This window comes from Petaurus breviceps, unplaced genomic scaffold, assembly GCF_028583685.1.
Source record: "Petaurus breviceps papuanus isolate PSGF00001 unplaced genomic scaffold, PetGlider_PUasm1.0 38, whole genome shotgun sequence".
NCBI classification, from domain to species: Eukaryota; Metazoa; Chordata; class Mammalia; order Diprotodontia; family Petauridae; genus Petaurus; species Petaurus breviceps.
The window spans coordinates 34676495-34699896 of record NW_027186304.1 but is presented as its reverse complement, the minus strand read 5'-3'; the positions used below and the strand labels follow the sequence as shown (position 1 = coordinate 34699896).

At 36.3% G+C, this 23402-nt stretch overlaps 1 protein-coding gene across 4 annotated transcripts in view; it reads right to left on the bottom strand.

The window, feature by feature from the left end:
- THOC1 (THO complex subunit 1) overlaps positions 1–23402 on the bottom strand; it is a 70593-nt gene that overhangs the window by 28130 nt on the left and 19061 nt on the right. For 3 of the 4 annotated variants that reach the window (XM_069099740.1, XM_069099741.1, XM_069099743.1), the window contains exons 4-9: positions 21526–21592; positions 13624–13742; positions 13106–13154; positions 12039–12134; positions 4595–4677; positions 3487–3560 (exon numbers count right to left, since the gene is read on the bottom strand). In XM_069099740.1, coding sequence (XP_068955841.1) covers positions 3487–3560; positions 4595–4677; positions 12039–12134; positions 13106–13154; positions 13624–13742; positions 21526–21592 — 488 coding nt within the window. The remainder of the gene's footprint in view (positions 1–3486; positions 3561–4594; positions 4678–12038; positions 12135–13105; positions 13155–13623; positions 13743–21525; positions 21593–23402) is intronic. The other variant, XM_069099742.1, reaches the window with a different exon arrangement.

Genomic DNA, 23402 nt, shown 5'->3' with positions numbered 1-23402 from the left:
TCAGTCACACCATGCACAAGGAACATTAGACAAGCAAAATTCTAAATCCTTAAGTAAAAAACAATACTTGGTGAATATATTCACACTCACATATAAAATCACAGAATTTCAGAGCAAAACTCCAGAGTACCCAAAAGTCAAATTTTCAGTAACCATAACTATTTGGAGCACTGAAAAGAGCCTGTAAGTTGAAGGAAAACAATTATGAAGTCTAAGCACTTTACTCTTTAGGAGAGGTATGAAGATTCTGTCAGACTCTGCCCTAGAGCTCAGTATCTTAGAACGATATATAAATTAAGAGAAACAATTTATACAATTTGGTTGAACAAGAGTTCTCATTCAAGAGGTAGGGCAGAAAAGAGAAAGAAATATAAAAAACATAAGAAGAGAAAAGAAATATAAAAAACCCGAAAGAACTTCTTCTTAAAAAAGCACAACAGTCTGGAGTCATTTACTAAAACCTATGAACCTTGAAACCTATATTGCTCATTATAAAAAAAAAATTATGGTATGGTACAGAATGAATGCTGGAGCTAGAGTCATGAGGCACCTGAGTTTAAATCTCATTTTGACACTTACTATGTGACCATAGCAAAGTCAATTTATTTTTCAGGGTCTGGAGTTTTCTCAACTGCAAAATGGGATTATAATGTCAACAGCACCAATCTCACTGGGCTACCTAATCTGCAAATCAGAGAAGGTTGGCAAAGGTTCTGCAAATCTTAGAAGTACTACATAATATCAGCTATGATGATGATGACAATGACTTGTGGAATTTTTAAAAGTTCAATTATAGCATTATACAATGCAAACAAATTAGAGGACCTAGGTTCAATTTCTGGTCTTGAAGCTTACTTACTACTTGTGTGCCTTGGGCAACTCATTTAACCTCCATGAATCTAGTTTTTTCATCTGTAAAATAAGGGGTTTGGACTGGATGGTCTCTGAGAGTTCTTCTATCTAAACTTTAAGTAAGGTATAATACATTTTAGAAAGATTTCATGAAAAATGTTTGTTAAATAAATTTTGACACAAATGGTAAATTTATCTTAAAAGTTCACATTTATATGAAATACTACTCCCCCAAAGAGCTATAGAAATAAAAAAAGCATGCAAATAATCTTGGCTGTGCTGGAAGACTGTGGAAGAGAGAACAAGAATTTTAGATGGAGGAAGAACTATGAAGGTGTGAAGTTTTCTGAAACTGTGAAGGAGACCAGATTTGGGAGAGGGTAAATTTGTAAGGATCACAAGTCATCCTTAAGGAGATGAAGGAAGAGAAGGGACAGAGTTAAAAGGACAAATCTAGTCCAATCTCCTCATTTCACAGTTAAAGGAGTCCCAGATATTAAATGACTTGTCCACAGTCATACTGGCACTATGTAAAAAGAGGCAGGACCTGAACTTACATCACAGGATAACATCCAGATCTAGAAAAGACTTCAGAGGTCAAACAGTTTCATCATTTTATAGGTGAAGAAACTGAAGCACAGAAAGGTTAAGTGATTTGCCCAAGGTCACAGAGGTAAGTTTTAACATGCCCTCTTACTTCAGAATGATTGCTCATTCCATGGAGTACCATGTAGCCTCCCATACCGTCAGATCCCAAAACTAGTGATCTTCCCCCCTCCAGGGCCTTGCTGCCTATCTCAAGGACACATAAGGAGGACTCATATAGGAAAATAATTGTCAAGTATGTTGCTTGGAGTAAAAAAAAAAATACTTAACCAGTAAAAGATGGTAAAACTGTGGCAAAATATTGGTTCGCCTGAAAAAGATCTGAGCATTTTAATGGATTGAAAGCTCAGTATGAGTTAAGAGTGTAATATCAAAGTCAAAATCTAAATCAAACTTAGTTTTGCATCAATAAGTACTGTGATTACTTCTACAAGACACGATTTAGGAAGAAAACTGATAGACTATGTTAAGTCAAACACCATCTAGAAGGGCAAGGAGGATGGTGCAAGCATGCCAGCTAGGATCAGGTGAAGGAACTGGGTATGTTAGCTCAGACAAAAGACAGCTGTCAAAGTATCTGAAGGTTTATCATGTGGAAGAAGGATTACAATTTTTCTGTTTGACCCCAGAAGACAGAGGAACTCAGAGCAACAGGTGGGAGTTTCAAATAGATACATATTTAGCTTGATATATGGAAAAATTTCCTAATGATGAGAGATATCTAAGTTTACTGGCTTCCTAGGGAGGTGGTAATTTCCCTTTCAGTAAGCAAAGGATGGGTGATCATTCTGAGGGTGTGTTGTACAGGGAATTCTTGATTAAGTGTGGGGTAGAACAGATGTTTGCTGAAGTCCTTTCCTAGTTTTGGGTTATCCAGAGATATTAACTGATTGATAACAGAGTTGGGAATGAACTCTAAGCTAAACTTTACTTTTCATTATACCATGCTGCTTCTCGAGGGAAAAATTTAAGAAGACAAACAAATTCATCTGCCTTTTTGTTCCTTACTAATAAAAGCTCAAATTATTACTAATTAATTAAATTAATTACTAAATTAATATTAACTAATTACTAAATTAATAATTATTACTAATAATGGGAAAAAGAACGATTTGCTAGAAAGATCCTCTTTTGAAGATGCTGTACAAAATCAATTTCCCAACTAAGGGAATTTGCTCAATTAAGGATTTGGAACAGATGATCTCTAAAGTTTCTCCAAGAGCTAGAATTCTATGATTTTATGACTCTTAAGTCCTCGTTCATATCCTTGTGAGCAAAATGAGGGACTGACTTGGGAGTGGGGACAGGAGAGAGAGGGCATCTACCAGAAAAGCTGATGCAAAGGAAGGCATCCAAGACAAGCCCAGTGGTAGATGTACAGAGGGGATTAATTTAGGGCAATATATTCCTATAATGCTGGGGAGCTGAAGATGCCCTACATTTGTTCCCTTTTAAAATCCTGGAGTTCATGAATCCCTTTTTAAAATGCAAAAAAATCCTGTAAGGTAACACATATTAAGCAATTATTAACCTACAGTCAAATTACCAGAATAAGGAGGTAGATAGTGAGGAAATGTACAGAGAGTTTGAAAAACCGAAGCGGCAATTTTCAAAAATACTTTGGAAAGGTACCAAAGACAAATCTCAGCCACTTCACAATGATGTTCCAGTGGCTGGGTCATTCAAAATCTCTTCAGAAGTGCCACAGATTGCCACTCCTTATTAGTTCAATACTACTATTAGTATAAAATCTAACCCCTCCCTTTTATAACAACATTCCTATGGAAACATATGAGAGTAAAAAATAAAAGTACCATATTAATCAAAGATATTACTATTCCTAACATCCACTACCATGGCCACACTGACTTACAAAACTTTAAGGTGATGAGGTGTGTCTTAAACCCATCACCTTCTCTAAATGCAACTTTTTCCTCTGCCCCAGTCCTATGTCCATTCTAGTACTTGGTGGGACGCAAAGGTCATACTATTATAATAAAGACAATAATAAACATTCCCCAAACTCACCAACTTGTTGTAGCTTCATCATCTCCCATTTCTCCTTCCTCTACTTCCATTCCTTCATCTCTATCCTCAATGTGCTGTAAAAAAAAAAAAAAGGGTCAATGCTAGTTTTCAGGGACATGAACAATGCTAGAATTCTAGACCACTATATTTAATATGCAGCCTCTATTATGGCAGTTTGGGGATCATAAAATATTATAAGGTACTGTAGGCACCACTATTAGACTCATAATAATGCCTGACACTTCAGGGTGAGATGATCTTTTAAGTGTAATATCACTTCAGCATTCTAAGGCTATATAATATAGTTATGAAGACAAAGGAAGATGATTTTAGCTACAATGAATCCAGACCCTCCCAGTCCCCAAGTTCAAGACTAAGATCCATGACACATGAGCCATTTCTAATGTAGGGGGTTCCTTAGGTGCTGAGTAAGAAGTACCCAGTGGTCACAGGCATTTTTTTCCTCCCTACTTCCATTGTTTGGGATTTTTCTGTAATTCTCCTTCAAATTTTTCCTGGGACCACTACCTTTGTCACCACCATCCCCCCCCCCCCCCATCCCGTTACTTGACTGTCCAAGGTAGTGTTTTCAGTGACTGTAGGACTAAAAGCACAGAGGAAGTTATGGGACCAATTTTTGTTTTACAACATGGGCCAGAGGATGACAAAAAAAAAATTTCCATTCAAAAGCCAAAGTATTAGAAGTCATGGACCTTCCCAGCCTCCAAAATGGATCCAAATGCAGAAGGAGGAGCTGGAACACTACATGGTTTCCTAGAGCCATACTGTACATGTTAGTATAGATTCCATAATAACTATTAGTATAATACTACACATTAGGCACGTGAACTATACATCAAAATCAGCCCCAATCTTCTAGTTTGCTTTAGAAATGTTATTAATAGTGTCCCCACCTTAAGAATAAGTGTACCAGAAATTTCCAAGTTTAAGTCAAGACTAATATGCTATATTTCTTTAAAAAGAAAATTTTCTAATGCTTTATAGCTCTCAGCAAAAATACCATTTCCATCCTGATACCAGTCCTTTAAAAAAAAATAGAAAAACAAACTTGTAATATTGAACAAGCAAAATTTAAAACACTTCTCACCTTCTGACCCAAGGTGCTCTCCTGTTCATTGGTGTTGAAAACAGTGACATTTTCAAGATTAAACTGACTTTGTAAGTTAAGGCCTGTTTAAAAATAAACAAAAATACGTATGCCATAATCAAAGAGCTTACTGTTATCAAAACACTCAAGGACCTGAAGTACTTAAAGGCAAAGATGATATAAAGTTAAAACAGCAAATTAATCTAAAAGTCAACCTACCATCTTTAAGGAAAGAACATAACTAAAACCAAACCACTGGTTTGCAAAGCTTTTTTGAAATTCACTTTATAAAGTGAAATACTTTATATTGTGAATATAAATATTCACCTTCAGTGAAAACCTGTTAGTTCTTTAACTGTAATCTACTTTAAGGTGGGAGACAAGCTTTAGAAAACCAGAGAATATTAAGAGTAGCCCTCCCTACATATATCAACAATTCTGGAGTGAAGTGGGATTGTGAAGTACCGTGTTTCCCTGATAATAAGCCCTATCCCGAAATTAAGCCCTCCCCCGAAAATAAGCCCTATTGAGATTGGTACTGTAGTGAAGGTGATCCCCTGCGCTACACGCTACATTACGGTACCCTCTGTATGCACCGTCCCCCCCCCCCCGGTGAAACGCACGCCGTGCTCCGAGCTGCATCCAATCAGAGCTGCAGCAGTGAAAGCATCATCCTGTTCTTCCCCAGTGATTTGCTTGCTGGTGCCATTGAGAGCAGTGCCGCGGAGGAGAGCTGAGGCAGGACAACATAAGCCCTCCCCTGAAAATAAGCCCTCTGGTGTTTTTCTTTCCAAAAAAATTAATAAGACAGTGTCTTATTATCAGGGAAACACGGTATCTTTGAAATATAATGGAAATGGACTGCAAACAAGTAGGAAAGGTCAGAGAATGGCTGTAATGGTAATTTGAAGATCTTCCCTGCTCCTTAATGGGCTGAATATAATCACATGAAGCCTGTGGTAGGAGGAGTGTGCTGAATGGGTGGAGCAGGAAATGAGTTGGTTAGGGTACAGGGAGAGAGAGGACACAGGTAAGCAGACATTTAGGATTCTGAGTGTTTGTGGGAAGACCTGAGGGGAAGGCTTTGGGATGGTGTTGCCCTCTGCAGTGTTACTGTGTATAGATTTCTTGTTGCTCTGATGGATTTGGCTTTCTGGTGTTGGGATTTGGCATTCTGGTCTCACAATAAATGTTTTACTCCTATCTTCTATATGGAGAGTCTGTTATATTTTGCAATTCAGAACTATGCTGGCATATTTATAGTCGCCATGTTTAAACCCTGCTTTCACTTTATACTTCTCTCAAAGGAAAAAATAAAAACAATAATGCCTCTCTTGCAGATAATACCTGGCTCCATTTTAAGATACTTGGTATTTTGATGAATCCGTGATTTGTACCCAGTGTAATGGAGCTTACCTGGCCACAATTATCTTATCATCTTGTGTGATTCTTGTCCAAGTTTTTTGTTAAATCCTGCACAGAAGATTTACCCAACATACCAGGCTCCCCACCCGCCCACTTTTAAGTCATTTGGGGGGAAGGGGGAGCGGTACCAAAGAACAAATTGGAAAGGCACCTCAGAAGGCATCTAGTCCAGCCTTTGTCTAACAAAGAATTTCTTCTTAAAATAACACAGTCAACAACTGAGCCCTCATGCCCTTGACTGAAGACTTTTCATGGGAGAATCTTACTATCTTCCAACACAGTTTATTCTACTCGAACTGTTACGAAACTTTTACTTATGTTGAATTTCTGAAATTTCCACTTATTCCTAATGTTGCCCACTGGGCCAAGTAAAACAAATTCAAATTCTTCTTTGGCATAATAAACTCTTAAACACTCAAAGACAACTATTATAACTCCCAATACATCTTTTTTTAAAAACAGGCTAAACCTATCAGTTTCTTTACCTGATCTTTATATGGCATGGTCTCAAGGACACTTTCATCATCCTGCTCACTCTCCAGCTCATCAGAATTGTTCTTAAAATGTAGTGCCTAGTGTAATGGGAATGTAAATTTGTAAGATCTTCCCTGCCCCTAGGCTAAAGTGCACCTGGAGCCTGGGAGGCTTGTTTTTCAGTAGATACTTCTTGATTGGCCAGTGAGTCAATAAGGTTGTTACATTCTCTGAGCCAGGAGAAGGCTATATAAGCCCTGATGTGTAAGCTTTGTTTTGGGGCTCACTTTGAGAAGTGTTCTGTGATTTGATCTGGATTCTGGAAAGCCATTGTCCAGAGCCCCCTGGCTTTGAAAAACCCAGATGTTGAAACCCAGATGTTGATTTGGTATGGATGTAATGGTTGGACAGTTTGGAAATCTGTCTACTTGATCTGTTTCTGTCTTGATAATTCTGCCTGTATACTTTGAAGTTCGGGGTGCTGACCTTTTTCCCCTGAACGAGGTAAACGATATGTTTGATTAAAGTAAGCTTGTTAACCCATTTTGAGTTGCTTTCCTTTATCAAAGCAGATCCAAGAACCTGTATTGGCAGCAAACCCTGAGGACGCTTGGGGTGCTTGCTGCTACACCTAGATCTAAATACAATAATTCAGATATGGTCTACCTGAACAGACTAAAGAGGAACAATCACTTCCTTAGTCATGAATATTGCTTCTTGTAATGCAGCCAAAGATCATATTAGATTGTCATGCTGTCATATTGCTCTGTTACCTCTGAATTTGCAATCTACTAAACCCTCTCAAATCTTTAGATGAACTACCTAATCATCTTGTACTTGCAGATATGATTTTATGAATATGAGTATAAGACTTTATATTTATTTCTTTAAATTTTATCTAGATGAGGCAGCAGGTGGACAGAAAGTTGAATTTGGAACCAGGAATAACTTGGTTCAGTTCCTGCCTCTGACACATTCTAGTTAAGTAATCATAAGCAAATCACTTAACTTTTCAAATCCCTCAATCATCTAAGACTTTAGGTTATAGAACAGCTGGTCATCTGTATTGGTAGAATTGAGTTTCCATACCAGGAGGTCCCTATGTAGATGAAATCATAGGTCCGGACAAAAAACAAAAGTATTTCATCTTATGAGTTTTGATTCAACATTTTTGACTGTCCAGATGTTTTTAGATCTCAACTCTGCTATTCAGCAATGTTAGCTATGGCAATTCATATTATTTGCAAATCTGATAACTAATCTATGCCTTTATCCAAGTTAATGATAAAAATATTTAATAGCACAGGCTCAAGTATAAATCCCTAGGGCACTTCACTAGAGACACTAAACTATTAATGATTACTTTTTCAGTGTAGTCATCCAACTATAACCTAGTTCTTCCAAGTCTATCCTTTAAGAAAATTATGGAGAATTTGTCAAATGTTCTTTATATACTGAATCTACAACATTCCAATGAGCTAGTAACATGCAAAAAAAAGAAAGGAGGTTAGTTTAGGATAACCTATACTTGAAGAAGAAATGCTAGTTCTTTCCAATTACCACTTCCCTTTTAAAATATTCACAAATGAATCCTTTCTGGTCAGAAACTGAAGTCAATTTTGCTGGACTACAAATTGCAGAATCTGTTATCTTCTTTTCTTTGAAAAGCAGAATGCATGCCCTTCTAAGACTTTTCAAAGATCATTGACAGTAAGTGGATTAGTAATCACATCTACCAGTTCTTTTACTATTTTAGGCTATAGGTCATCTGTATCTGATGACCTGAACTTACTATGAACATCTATGGTCTCTCTTACTATCTTTCTATTATATTTGGCAAGGAGTTCCCTATAAGCCAATTCTGTTGTCTTTTCCAGTACAAATACCCTTCTTCTTGACAGAAAATAGAAGCAAAATTAAGAGTTAAGGAGACATGCTTTCTTGTTTATTATTATTCCAGACTCCTCCATCACCAGTTTTATCTCTCTTTTCTCTAAGATAAACAACCCTCTTCCCTTTAGCTTTATTTGTTCCATCAGCAGCTTATCCTTTCTTTGAGCCTTCTCTTTTCCTTAATTTAGCTAATCCTTACCTTCTTTGCCTTCACCAACATGAAGTTTGGAATTTTTGTCAACATTCTTAAAAGACAACCATGTCTTGCTTTTGTATTCATCCTTTATAACTTGCCTCTATTTAACTTACATTTTAAAAATACACATGTGTTAAAAATTTAAGTTGGTCCATGAGTTGTAGCTATATTATCATCTATAAATAATCTGCCCTTTCACTCCTCATCAGAACTGATCTTGTGTCTTCAGAATGTATTTCTTGAGAACTTCCCATTCCTCTTGGACTGGTTTCCCCGTAGATTTGTCCAAAGAATCCTACTTATATTTTGAAACCTATTGTGAACTATTTTGAACCCAAACCTATTCTGAAACCTATTTAGACCACGTCAGACCACATCTGGGTTTCTTCTTCTTTTCTATTACAAATTCTGAAATAGTTTAGTAATAATTTTCCACCAAGTTTTCCATGATGTCAAAAACCACCTACTCTCATTGGTACCTCCATCTTTTAAAAGATGAAGGTATCATTTAATTAAGAAATCAGCAGCAGCTCTGCTTTTGTCAGAAATATCGAGAGTGTTCCAACAGCTCTCTGTTTAATTTGTTTCCTACTAATTACGTACTATGCTGGCAGGCCAGGCCAAGTAGCTAAAAATCTACTTCCTCTGACAATATGATTTATTATTATTTTTTATTTAGTTTTAGTAGTTTTATTTTAGTTCAGTATTCTTTTGTTTATAATATTACTTGTGTTTCAGCTGCTGTTATCTTTACCCAAATGCCTTCCACTATGTTGTATCACCATCTTATTCCCATCTTCCTGGTTCCTAGAGTTTCTTTAGAGTATCTCTGTGATTTCTTCCTGGCCCTCTTACTACCATCCTTTCTGAATTAGATGTAGCATTCCAGAACTATATTCTAGTCAATAGTCTGAGAAATTCATTTACAGACCTTATCCATACTGATAGATTAATTTAACAGGTTACCTATGCAGCTGCATGCCATTATTTTCATCTTTTCACTGATGTTCTTTTATTATGTATGGCTTAATTTTTCATATTCATGTGTATTTTACTTATGTGTCTTCATAGTTGAGTACAATTAACATATAAGGAAAGAAGAGTATCTGGCGGGCCCTTCTATTAGGGGTAAAGTCTTTTCCTGAACCTTACAAAGAAAATCTTCCACAACGTTAGGGAATACTTTGAGTGAACGTTTATCTACCTGTTCAATAGTTTATTTTATGTCAACATTCAACAGACTGTTGAAGAAAGTTATCTCTATAGACAAGTTTATCATTGGATTTTGAATGGTTATGATGTATGTACAAGAACATCTTGTTTGAAGAAAACATTTAAGGTTGTATTTTGTTCTAATTAAAATGTTTTCTTGAAATCAACAAAGTCGTATCTTATTCTCTGTATCTCAGATAGTTTTATTACTACAAGATGTAGTTTTCTTTTTTAAAAAAAGGTACAGATGGGAAATTATGTAGAATATTGTATATGCTGTCATATACGGTTCATGTATTCTGTTAATCTGCCCTTTTACCTCTTTAAAAAAAACTTCATTATTTTTTCCACTTTTTTTTTTTTTGGAGGTAAGGTTAAGTGACTTGCCCAGGGTCGCACAGCTAGTTAAGTTTTGGAGGCTGGATTTGAACACTGGTCCTCCTGACTCCAGGGCCTATGCTCTATCCCACCTAGCTGCCCTAAACTTTGTTATTATAAGGGATGGCTTGATGGGCAGAAGAGGGAGGAGGGTTACATTAAAAAATGTATATGACATAAAAATAAAAGTGAGCAATAAAAATAAGATATAATTTTTTTAAAAGTTGCTTTTTTAAAAAGGTGTGTCACCCTTGACCTAGTGAATTAAGTTATTTCTTCTCACATTTTCATTGAGGATGCCTTCAATGTCTATGTAGATTATTCTCAAAATGATTTTAGGCCAATAAGGAAGGGTTTAGATAAGACTAGTGGCTATCAGTTTCTAAGTGTTTTTCTTCTTTTTTTTTGCTAAATACCATCTCTGATTATTTCTTAAAACTCTTTTGAGTTTTCCCCTCCTCTGAAATATCTTGAGAACAGATACCCATAAGCCTTTAAAATGGTATTACCCTATAAGCACAGATTTCTTCTGTATGAAGGTTCAATTGTACTTCCTTAATCCATCTATTGAAGGGTCTCTATCATTTCTTAAAATAACATACTGAATAAGGAAGGGAATATAGTCGAAGAGCAGGGGTTCTACTATAACTGTGACAATAGCTCATTATATAAATGTTGACCTATTTGTTTTAACTTCACCTCTTTTTGGTGTTCTTTCAGTTTCAAGTACAAATGTTCTTTGTATACGCTGGTTGACCTGATCTTATCCCTAGTTCTCTGTAGGCTTCAGGTCATGAAGATGCAGAGGTTCATAGCTGTGTGTTTGGACAGCTCACAAGCATTCCTTAAAGAAATGAATAAAGGAACTGCCAGAAGGGAGTTCATTACACAGCCAAAGGTAGGTCACCTTTTCTTGAAGTGCTCAGGGTAAGCACAAAGAAGCAGATACACTGGACAGCTCCCTGGATGGAGCGCTAGGACTGTAATCAAGATGACCCAAGTCCAAACCTTGCTTGAGATTCTAATTCCATGGCCCTAGGCACGTCACTTAACTGCACTCAGTCTCAGCTTCCTTATCTGTACAATACTTATGATCTCATAAAGACTATGATGAAGACTACTATGGCTTATACAACATCCTTGGCAAAGAAGGAGTGAGTAGAGATATTTTATAAAGAATGTAATAGGGGCGGCCAGGTGGCTCAGCGAGTAAGAGCACCGGCTCCAGTGTCGGGATGACCTGGGGATCAAATCCGAGCTCAGACACTCAGCACCACACCCAGAAATAACTGGCCGTGTAACCTTGAGCAAGTTACTTAACCCCGATTGCTTTAAAAAAAAAAAATGTAATAAGAGACTCTAAACTAATTAACATATACTTTTGTTCTTGATGAAGCCAATGGAGAATGATGGAAACCACATTTGAAAATTTGGTTCAGGATCCACGAATATAAACCCCAAAGCTTAGAGACTGACTATTCAGATGCCTCATCTATTTCTTTAAAAAAAAAAAAAAGGAGTGGAGAAAAAATCAAAAGTCACAGAGATTGTGAAGATATAAGATAATGGATGTGAAAATATTTTGGAAAGTAAGGTTCAATTAAAATGAAAGATATTAACTAAAAATTTCAACAAAAGAGCTAACAGTTTTACTTTAGGAATAAAAGATATTTTTCTATAGGCTTTATCTACCAGTAGAAGAATAGAAAGCAATCATTTTCTACTATGCCTTGTATGAAATTACATAATTATGACAACTTTAATATCTTTGTCAAGATTCCATTACCAGGAATGGTAGACAACAATCCATTTAACAACCATACAAAAGTCAGATGTATGTTCTTTTTCTAATTTGTAAACTCTCACCTGATTTCTCTGACAAAGGAAAAAGTCTGGCCAAGAAAAGCTGAATTCTTCCACAGAACACTGTATTCTGGGATTTTGATAATCTTCTAAGGAGATCTAAAACAATATATAGAGATGAAGGCAAAACAGAAAGAAAGGAGGATCTTGTCTTTATTATAACCATACCCAAGTGCCTTAACTACATGGTCAAAGATATTCTTCCATAAGTATCAGTTTTCCAAGTATAGTCTTTAAGGTCCAACTATTTATGCTTATCTAAAATACCATGGATATTACCTTTAAGATAATTTATTAGTAATCAATGTCATCTCATTAATTTCAACATTTACTTAAAAAATATGTAATACATTATGATATAGATATTATAAGATATAGCCTCTGTTCTCAAAGTTATTTCCCTTTTTCTGTTTCTGTTTATTACAGGAGTAAGAACTGGAGTAAATAGGGGCGGCTAGGTGGTGCAGTGAGTAGAGTGCTGGCCCTGGAGTCAGGAGGACCTGAGTTCAGATCCAACCTCAGACACTTAACACACACACACACACACACACACACACTAGCTGTGTGACCTTGGGCAAGTTACTTAACCCCAATTGCCCTCCAAAAAGAAAAAAAAAAATAGAACTGGAATAAATGGTCTGTGGAACACTTTTCCCATGAATTAAAAACATCTGACAATAACTACCCTAGGGGAATTACTCTAAATCTTCCGAAATCTTAAGGCTGTCAAAAATATTGTTAACAAACAAGAAATTGTAAAATAATACTAGTAAAAGCTGGTATTTTATATGGTGATTTAAATGTATGATTCAAAACAACATCATGAAGTAGGCATTATTACCCCCATTTAATAGCTCAGAAAGACTGAGGTAGCATGGAAATAAGATGCAAACTCAATTTCCAAATCTAGTGTTCTAGTGTCAGAAATAAAACTATAACATATTTTGCATGTCACTAGCCAAATTTTCACAGTGTAAATGCTAATATTTTTGTTTCTTATATTAATTACCACAAATCTAAATGCAATCATAAAAAAAATAACATTTCTACTTTTAAATGTTTTTACTTACCATTGCACATGCGCAACAAATAGTTTTTTCCAGCAGAATAGAATATATTCTGTAAATAAAAAAACTTCTTATTACATGATGGAACTTGCAGCCGGTTCCATTACCTCTAAAGTAGTCTTCCACAAATGTAGCAAAAGTAGGAAATCTAGTAACAAACTAAGCTTGCTCTTCAATTACCAAAAACTTAATTTCAGAAATACAAGTGAGAGGAATAACTGATACTTAACAGATGCTTCATTTAATTGCTTTTGCATGATCAAATTTCCTATTTCAGCTTTCTCCAGGCATGATTCTCACCTGACTCTCTAGGAATCTAAGAGTAATATGCAAGTCATCTCAGGACACCCAATACAATTTACACAGGGATAATCCTTTCCACCACTATCAAACATGTGATCTTTTGTCTCAAACTAGAGTTATAGGGAGAATTACATGACATACTATTATAATAATGGAGAATTTCCAGAAAGATAAATAAGAGGAAAAACAGTGTTAACAAAAAAGAGAAACAAACTTACTGATTTCCAAGTGGCAACATTTTTCTCCACAAAGGTGAAGACTGTGTCACATTGATCCAAAGGAAGACAATCCAAAACATCTCCCAATAGTACAAAAGGTGTAGATGCTGTACAAATACCTTTAAGAGGGGGCATATTTCAGTTAGAAAGCTTAGAGAATTGCAAGTTTACATAATCTATGAAGAATAATGCAGAATTTTTAAAAAAGCAGACAAAATACTCTTTAAAAGGAGCACAGGGAGATTTATTTCAATTGAAGAAAAGAATAATGAAGATCAGATTTCATGCCACTTCTCAGCCATCTCTCTCTTCCATTCCCACTTTATCTGTTCCCTTCCCCCATTTGAACGCAAGTTCCTTGAGAAAAGAGACTGTCTTGGAAACACAAGAACATACCTGTATCCCTAGCACTTAACGGTATTCTCATTCTATCTCCTCTTTCTGTACCTCTCTCTCTCATGATGCTATTCTTTTAAAGTCAATGACATTAAAAAACCCTTGATGAATAAACATTATTTAATAAGAAAACTTTCCCCCGCCCAAAATCATACTAGTTCTATATACATAGGAATTCAAACTTGAGTCCAATTTCAAGTCCCAGGGTCCACCACTTACTACTTGTATAGCTCTGTAGCAAACCATTTAATCTCAATTCATCTGTAAAATGGAGATCAATTTGTATCTACTCACAAAATGGATACACACATGTCCATGCATGGATGCCATGTGTATACACACACACACACACACACACGATATTTTGAATTGGACCTGTAAGTAAACTGCTTCTACCAATACACACTGGTACTGCCCTGAAATTTAGAAGAAAAATGACATGCTAAGGATCCCAGAGCCCATGCATTAGAGGTAGGACTTGTACACAGGTTTTCCTGATTCCTAGGCTGATTCCCTCTCTATACACTAAGCCATGCTTCTCTGATAACATTTACACTATCTACCAAACAAAGATGTTGTGAATCTATGTAAATATGAATTGCTGTTACCTTTTACTATCTATCAGAATGACAGACTTAGAGTTAGGAGATCTGGATTCCTGTTCCAGATCCAGCACTTATTAGCTATCTATATAAATGTGAGTTATTACAAGGTAGTGTGAGAAGAAAGAGAAAATGTCTAAGACCTGGTGTCCCTACTCTTGAAGAGCTTACAATCTAGCTGGGAAGAAAATTCAATATGCCAGAATCAGTTAGGGAACAAGAAGAAAGCAATAAGTGATATTATATAATTAATGAATTAATTGCAAATTGATGGTGCTATAAGAATCAAAAGAAGAAATGTATTAATTTAACATGTATATGTAAAACTATCAAAAAATTAAACATTATTGTAAAGAACTCTGAAAAATGTTATACAAGTATTATTTTTTTCCCCAAGGAAAACATTTTTGCCTTTAAATTACAACTAAATTTGACACAACCCTCCACTATAAAATTTTTTTCTCAAGCCCTGACAAATTGAAGAAATTAATTATAAGAGCTGACTTGGTAGAATTTTGCAAATAAAAAAAATTAATAGGTCTTTCTCCCCACAAAGGCCACATGAATACTAAAATAAGCATTTACTTATTATTGTTCTTTACTAACTGTATGACATAAATTGGACTTGGTGCTTGCAGTTGTCAAATCAAACCAAGAAGCATTTAAGTGCTACTATGTGCCAAGTAACAGTCCCAGCTCTATAGAAACTCACAATCTAATGCGAAAAGACGACGTGTGAACAATTGTATACAAAAAAGATACAGACAGGATAAACTGGAGGTCATTTTAGAGGGAAGGCACTAGTATTAAGAGGGGATCTGAAAAGGTTTCTTGCAAAAGGTGGGATTTTAGCTGGGACCTACAGGAAGTCCAATAACATCTGAATAGGTAATAAATATTTCTTAATAAAAACACGAATTCATAAACATACATACCTAAACTCAGTATTATTAAAAAACGGGAAATACTGACTACATTTCACATCACAAATTTAGTTTACTGCTATCATTAAGTACCACCTTACCCTACAAATACTTCAATTCTTCAATGAACACATGTTTAACCAATTAAAACAAGAATACAAATTAAATGTGCTGTGAGAGATGTTTAATTCAATTCAAAAATAGGTTACTGAATGACTACTATTCCATAAACATTAATCAAGGGCCTACAACATACAAAGCACCATTCTAAGTGCCAGGGACATAAAAGATAAAAATGATACATACAGTTCTAATCCTCAAAGCACTTACATTTAATTGGAATGGATACAGGTACACAGATAGATACAATACAAGGTTAGTTACTAGAGTCACAAAGGAGAGATCTAGGCAAAGGCCTCTAGGAAAATCTAAGGAGGAAGAAACAACTTTTGGCAAGTGGGGAAGAGAATCAGGGAGTTTCACATAGGAAGTGACACCTGATTTATGGTCTGAAAAAAGAAAAGGATTTTTAAAGACAGATGATAAAGAAGTACATTTCAAGAATGTAGAACAGCTTAATAAATTCATAGAGGCTAGGGATAGAATGTTGTTGGAGAATAAAAGTATTCAAGTTTGACAAAAATAGATTGTGTGAATGAATGGAAAAACCTTTATTAAACTTTTATATGTGTACCAAGTGTTCAGAATACAAATAAAAAGAAAGAAAAAAAAAAGAACTGCAGCACAGTGTCAAGGATAAGAGCAGGCCCTGAAGCTGGGAAGATCTAGGTTCGAATCCCACCTTCTCACATGTGTGACCTTGGCAAAGTCATTTAATCTATTAATTCTTTAGGCTACTCTCTAATACTAGAAAGTTGTAAAGAAAGTACCAATCTGCATTGTTAGAAGGATATTTCTTCATTTGGGAGTTTTCTGTACTTATCAATTAACAAGTCAATTAATATCAATTAACAAGACATTCAACAGTCTCAATTCCCTTACTAAGCACTAAGTATAGTTCAAGGTATCTCCCAAAGGTTCCCAGAGTAGTTGATAACCCTTCCTGGGGGCAGCTGGAATGATCTAGAGGGGTGGAAGGTGCCCTGGGTGCAAGGCGGAGGTGAGGAGGAATGCTCAGTGAATAAAAGTAAGTGAATGGTGGAAGCATTAAGGAAAGAAGAGAAGAAAAATTTGAAAAGCCATTCGAAAATGTTTCACCTGTTGTACAACCGAATTAAAGTTGTAGTGATTACATTATTTTCCAAATAAACACACAAAATACAAGTTATAACTGATCAGTGGTCAAGTCCAACTTAAAGATCTTAATAAGCAAGTGTTAGGCAGGTGAGCATGTTGCATGTCATTGGGGAGTCCAGCACGCATGTGCAGGAATACGTGAAAACCCCCTGCAAAGTTACAATGAATTATTAAATTTAAGATGTGTTACTTAAAATATATATTTTACATATTTTTTTGAAATGATGAAAATTTCAAAAAACCATTAAACAGTTAAAAAGAAAATATATTCTTCCTGCCCCTCTCTTCCCCCAATCATTTTTTTAAGGGTGTGGTAGGACACATAAGTTGGGAACCTAAATTCTTGAGTTACAAAAACAAAAGCAAAAACTGGTCTCTATCCTCAAGGAGCTTCAATTCTAAGGAGGGAGAAAATCCTATTGGGAGAAAAGTGACTAGGAAGGGGTACTTTGGTTCTGAAAGACAATAGTAACAGTGAGTGGGATTATATGGTATTGGATTGACATAATCTTTCCAGGAAAAAGGACAGTTTGTTTTATCCTAGTTCCAAAACTGAAGGGGAAAAATATGAAAAATTAGGCTGGGAAATACAAGCTGAAGTCAGAATAAAAAGAAGTTCTGAGTATCAAGATTTGGAGTTTTATTTGAGCAAGAACAACATCATCATTATCATCACACTTACATAGTTACGTAAGGGTTGGCAAAGCACTTATCTCAGTTGACCTTCATAATAATCCTAAAAGGTACATGCTATTATTATTATCCCCATTTTACAGATGAGCAATGGAAGCTCAAGAGAGTTTACTGCCCAGGGTCACAAGCTAGGAAGAGTAAGAAGAATTAGAACTCAAGTTTTCCTGATCCAAGTCTAGTGCTCTAAATACTTTGCCACCCAGTGATGCCAAATTTGTTATATAATCTCAACGGGGCTCTCACTGATGTTAGGCAATCCTTTTATGCTTTCCTAATTAACTCACTCTCAAACTCACCATAACAGCTCTTCCAAACTTTTTCTTTCTTCCTAAAAATTCTCACGGCTCCTATATGCTAAACTGAGAATCTTGCCTCATATTTACTAAAAAAAAAATTGAAGACATTCACCAAGAGCTCCCTTTTTTCCTCTTCTCTTCATCTCACATCACTCAGGTGTTTTGTCGCCTCTTCCTCATCCAGATTTATCCTTCTAAGATGTACAAGTGATCTCATTCCATCTCTCTTACTTATCTTCAACCTCTCCCTGTTTGTCTACAAACATGTCCATGTCTCCCCAAATCCTCCAAAAGCCTTTACTTGATCCTCCTATCCCTGCTATCATCCCATTTCTCTCCTTTTGGGAAAACTTCAAGGCCACCTACAATGGATGCCTCACCTTCTCACGCTCTTTTCAACTGACTGGCTTCTAACCTCATCTTTTAACTACAATTGCTCTCCTCCAAAGATTTCTTGCCAAATCTCATAGCTTTTTCTCAGTTTCCTCACCCTTGCTGACACTGTTCAAGCACCTTCCTCTCCTTAGTGTTCTCTTTTCTCTAGATTTCTGGGATACTCTCTCCTGATTTTCCTCCTACTTATCTATAACCATTGCTCCTAGATCTCCTTTTCTGGATCATATCCAGGTCACACCTACTAAATGTGAGTCTTCCCCCAGGTTCTGTCCTAGGCCCAATTCTCTTTACTGCTTTACCTGATGATCTCATCAGCTCCCAAGGATTCAAATTACCATTTCTATGTAGATGTTTCTCAAATCTATTTGTCTAGCCCTAGCCTCTCAACTGACTTTTAGTCTCACACTTCCAGCTGCCTATTCGATATCTTGTACTGGACATTCTGTAGATACCTTAAAATCAACATTTACACTTTTTCTTCTACCTTGATAATTTGATTTTTAAAATTCTTTTTGAGCTCCTTCAAGGATTTTTTTCGGGTCTAAAATCAATTCATGTTTCTCTTTGAGGCTTTGCATGTGTTTTTATATTATTATCCTCTTTTGAGTCTATGTTTTGATCTTCCCTGTAGCCATAGTAGCTTTCTGTGGTTAGGGGTTCTTTTTGCTCAATTTCCAGTGTATTTCTTGTTTTCTAAAGTTGAGCTCTACTCCTGGGGTGGAGGGGAAACTGGGTTTGACTTGCTGCATCAGGGCCTCCAGGGCTGGTAGCTTGTCTGCTGTGCAAGGAAAAGAGGGCTGGAACACAGTTGGTATGCTGACCTGGGGCTATGGGAGCCTTGGCTGCTGATCTCTGCTGAAGCTAGGGGCCTCCCACTGGCTTGACTGGATACTGCCTGTGCTGTGGGTGGGGGTTCTCCCCTTTTACTTAAATGAGACAGACCTTTCCTGTAGTCCTTCTACATTATCTTGGGTTGGAAAATTGGTTCACCCCATTCTTTTTTGGGTCTGTCACTCCAGAATTTGTTTTGAGGTGGAATATAGTCGTTTCAGGGGAACTGGGGAGTCAGGCAACTTCCAGTCTTTCCTCTGCCATACTAGCTCTGCTTTTCAGAATGTCTAAAACTGAACTCAATTATCTTTTCCTCCAAGCTCTCCTTCCATCAGACTTTTCTATTTACTGTCAAGGGTACAGCCATCCTCTCAGTCACCCAGGCTCACACCCAGGCGTCATCCTCAACTCCAAACTCTCACTACCCATATTCAATCTGTTGCCCAGATGTGTCAATTTTACCTTCATAACATCCCCCACATATGCCCCCATCTCTCCTCTGACACTACCTCCACCCAGATACAACTCCTCATCACCTCACACTTGTCTGCCGTAAGTCTCTCCCCATTCCAGTAGATTTTCCACTAGGCAGTCAAAGTGATCTTTCTAAAGCATAAGTTTGACCGTGCCATTACTTTCACCTCAATAAACTTTAGTGGCTCCCTATCACCTCTACGACCAAATATAAAACCCTCTGTTTGGCATTTAAAGCCCTCTCCAGTCTATTTACACCTTACCCTTATGCTGTCTCCCTCCCTGCCCCTCTCGGTACACATAGTACTCTGTGATCCAGTGACACTGGGCTCCTTGCTGTTCCTCAAATAAGATACTCCTCCATCACCCAATTCCAGGAATTTTTACTAGCTGGTCCTCATACATGGAATGTCCTCCCTTCCTCATCTCTGCCTCCTAGTTTTATTCAAGTCCCAGTCAAAATCCCACCTTCTACAGGAAGTCTTTCCCAATCTCTTTTAATTCCTTCTACTGATTATTCACTGTTCAGTTATTTGCATGTTGCTTCTTCCATTAGATTGTGAATTCCTCAAAAAAGGAGACATTTACCTTTTTCCCCCAATCCCTAGCACTTAGCAAAGTGCCTGGCACATAGTAGGTACTCAATAAATAATTGACTGAATATCGTCCAAACTCTGATATGTAGCTGGATGGACAATTCATAGGGCACATCCTTCATAACGCATATTTTGGAGATGCAATGCAAATGGACAATGAACTGGACTCAGAAATGTAGAAGAGGAAGAATAGGGATTGAATTGTTTTTTAATCACCTCGAGTTTCTCTCAGAAACAAAGGCCCATCTTTTTAATGGTGCTATTTTTCTGATGATGCTGTATGATTGTGAATCACATAACAGTAGTCTTGGAAGAACTGAAGTGGAGGGTCACCCAAAGGGAAATGGAGATATACAGAGTGAGTGAGCATGAGCAGGATGCCACATTTTTACAAATGAAGAATTTCTCAAAAGTAGTGTAAGGAACAAAGTTGGAGACATATATGACCAAAAAAAAAAGATAACTGAGACAACCCACATATTGCCAAGAGACAAAGACCCCTAAGCATATCAGTAAGATTCCCTACCATCAACTGAATCCTCCCCAATTTGTGGATTTATAAGAGGCTACAGATAAGAACTGTACAGGGTGGGCAGGCATGCATGGTTTCTGATCTGCATCACTGAAGGAAATGCCCACATCTGATGAGAACCCAGACCCACTGGAATACTAGAGAATTTTATGTTCAAGACTGAAAGGAGGAAAGTGAGACCAGAAAAGTAGCAAAAAACTAATGGAAAAATTGGTTGTGGTGAAGACAAAGATCCTGTTAAAGAGTGAGCCACTAGGAAAGGGAGAAAAGGGACTGTAGGTGTTCAAGACACTAGAAGTGGAAGTTTAGGTTTAGATACACAGGTATGAGTTACCCTGTGGGCAGATGAGGTAGACTAGAAATAGCAGTTTGAGGCTTTTATAAGTAGATAAACTAAGAAACTAAGGCATCAAAGGTTCATCTGCAGGAATACTTGAGGGACTAAGGAGAGTGGTGTTTGGGATAGAAAGTAAAACTATGAAACATGTATTATACTCAACCTGGAGGTCAGAGGATGACAAAAGAAGGATCTGGACAGTGATTGATAAGAATTTATTATGTGCCTAAATAACACTCTAGAAATTATAGGGGATGCAAAAATTACATGTGTCACCAATTTTACTACTGTAACGCTTATATTTTACTTAAGGAGGCAAGAATTATATATATGCGACAATTTAAAAATTGGTTAAGATAAACATGATTAAGTATCAATGTAGCATGGAGTACAATGGAGGTCAGGAACTGGAGAGAGATCAGTGTAGATCAGTATTGCTAGAATCATACATGTGGCATTTGAGATAGGCTTTGAAGAATGGGCATGATTAGAAAAGATGGGGAGAAAGAAGTAAAAAAAGGTAAAATCAAACATCTCACTCATCAGATTAATCTATGAAAAATACTTACCTTCAGTGACTCCCCCAATAGCAAGAGAAATAATAGCCAAAACATTTTCACATGATGCTCGAGTTATCTACCAACAAAGGAAAAAGAGCAAAATAAAGTTTTGCAATAATTTTATAACTATAACTATTTAATTAAAAAAGCATCTTTCTCATCATAAGATTATTTTAATTACACTTCCTTTAGCCATTTTCTAATATATAAGTGAGACTTTTCTTCCACTTCCCTACAATACCTAACTCTCTTGATACACTATCTTCTTACATTTATATTAAGTTATTTAAGCAGCACGTAACTTTCTCAATTTATTTTGTTGACATCGCTGAGTCATTTCAGTTACATCCAACTCTTCGTGACCCCATCTGGGGTTTTCTTGGCAAAGATACTAGTTATTTGCCATTTCCTTCTACAATTCATTTTACAGACTGAGGAATTGAGGCAAACAAGGGTAAGTGACTTGCTAAAGGTCACATTGCTAATAAGTGTCTGAGGCCAGATTTGAACTCAGGAAGATAAATCTTCCTGACTCCAGGGGTGGCATCGCTCTTTTCACTGAGACACCTAGCTACCCCATAATTTATTTATTTGACTGTTAGCAAAATAGTATATGGAGTGCTGGACTTGGGAGTCTGAAGATATGAATTCAAATTTTACTTCCAACACTTAACAGTTGCATGAATTCGATAAGTCATTTAACCTGAGAATGTTTCCTCATCTGTAAAACAGAGATAATACCACCTATAGTACCAACTTCACATAACAGTTAACGTAATGATGTTTTGCAAATTTTAAAGTTCTATATAAATGTCAACTTATTATGCAATCTCACAACAAAAAATATGCATTATAATATGCATATAATTAGTATAATATTATATATATGATAATAATAATTAGTATAATAAGCATTATTAGTATAAAGTTATGCTAATCAAAACTAAGTAACACATCAAAAGACAATTATAAAATCTCGTACCATTTTAGTATACAGAAGTTTGACATTTTCCCATTAAACAAGATTTGAAAAGTTAACTTAAACACTCATATGTTAATATGATCTCACAAAATATACTAATAGGTTAATTTATAATAAAAAGACTATTTTTAACTCCAAAAGTATAAAATGATCATCATGTTATTTTGTAGTTTTGCTTAAATATTTACTCTATTTTTGCAGGAGTTTGTTGGGAAGTGTCTGTTGTTTTAAAACAAAATGCATTATATTCAGTTCTCGATACCAGTTTATTAGGGAGGACACTTAAAAGTTGGAAGGTGTCCAGGAGGGCAAAGGGGATGAAGAAAGGTCTGGAGTTCATGCCATTCTGAGGACCAGCTAAAGAAAGTTGAAATGTTTAGCGTGGAGAAGAGAAGACTGGCTTCAAGTTTCTGAAGGGCTGTCACATAAGCGGGATTAGACATGTCCCACTTGACCGCAAAGGACAAAACCAAAAGCAATGAGCAGTAGTTACAACCAATCAAATTTAGGCTTGATATAAGAAAAAACTTCCAAACACCTAGAGCTATCCAAAAGTGAGATGGCCTGCCTTGAGAAATAGTGAGTTCTCTCCTCACTGTTAGTCTTCAAGCAGAAAGCCTGGATAACTACTGATTGGGGATGTGATAGTGAAGATTCCTTTTCAAATATGGTTTAGGCTAAATAGCTATTGAATCCCTTTCCCAATTTAAATTCTATAATCAATGAAAATTTTTCTAAATATATAGTAAGAATGCTAGTGATGAAGTCAGGATGACCTGGGTTCAAGTTTCAGATCTGACCCATACTTATACTGCGTGACCACTGGCTAGTTTTGTTCTCTTTATCAGTGAAATCATAGCTACAGTCCTTACATTTAACTGAAAATTTTTTTCTACTTTAAAGC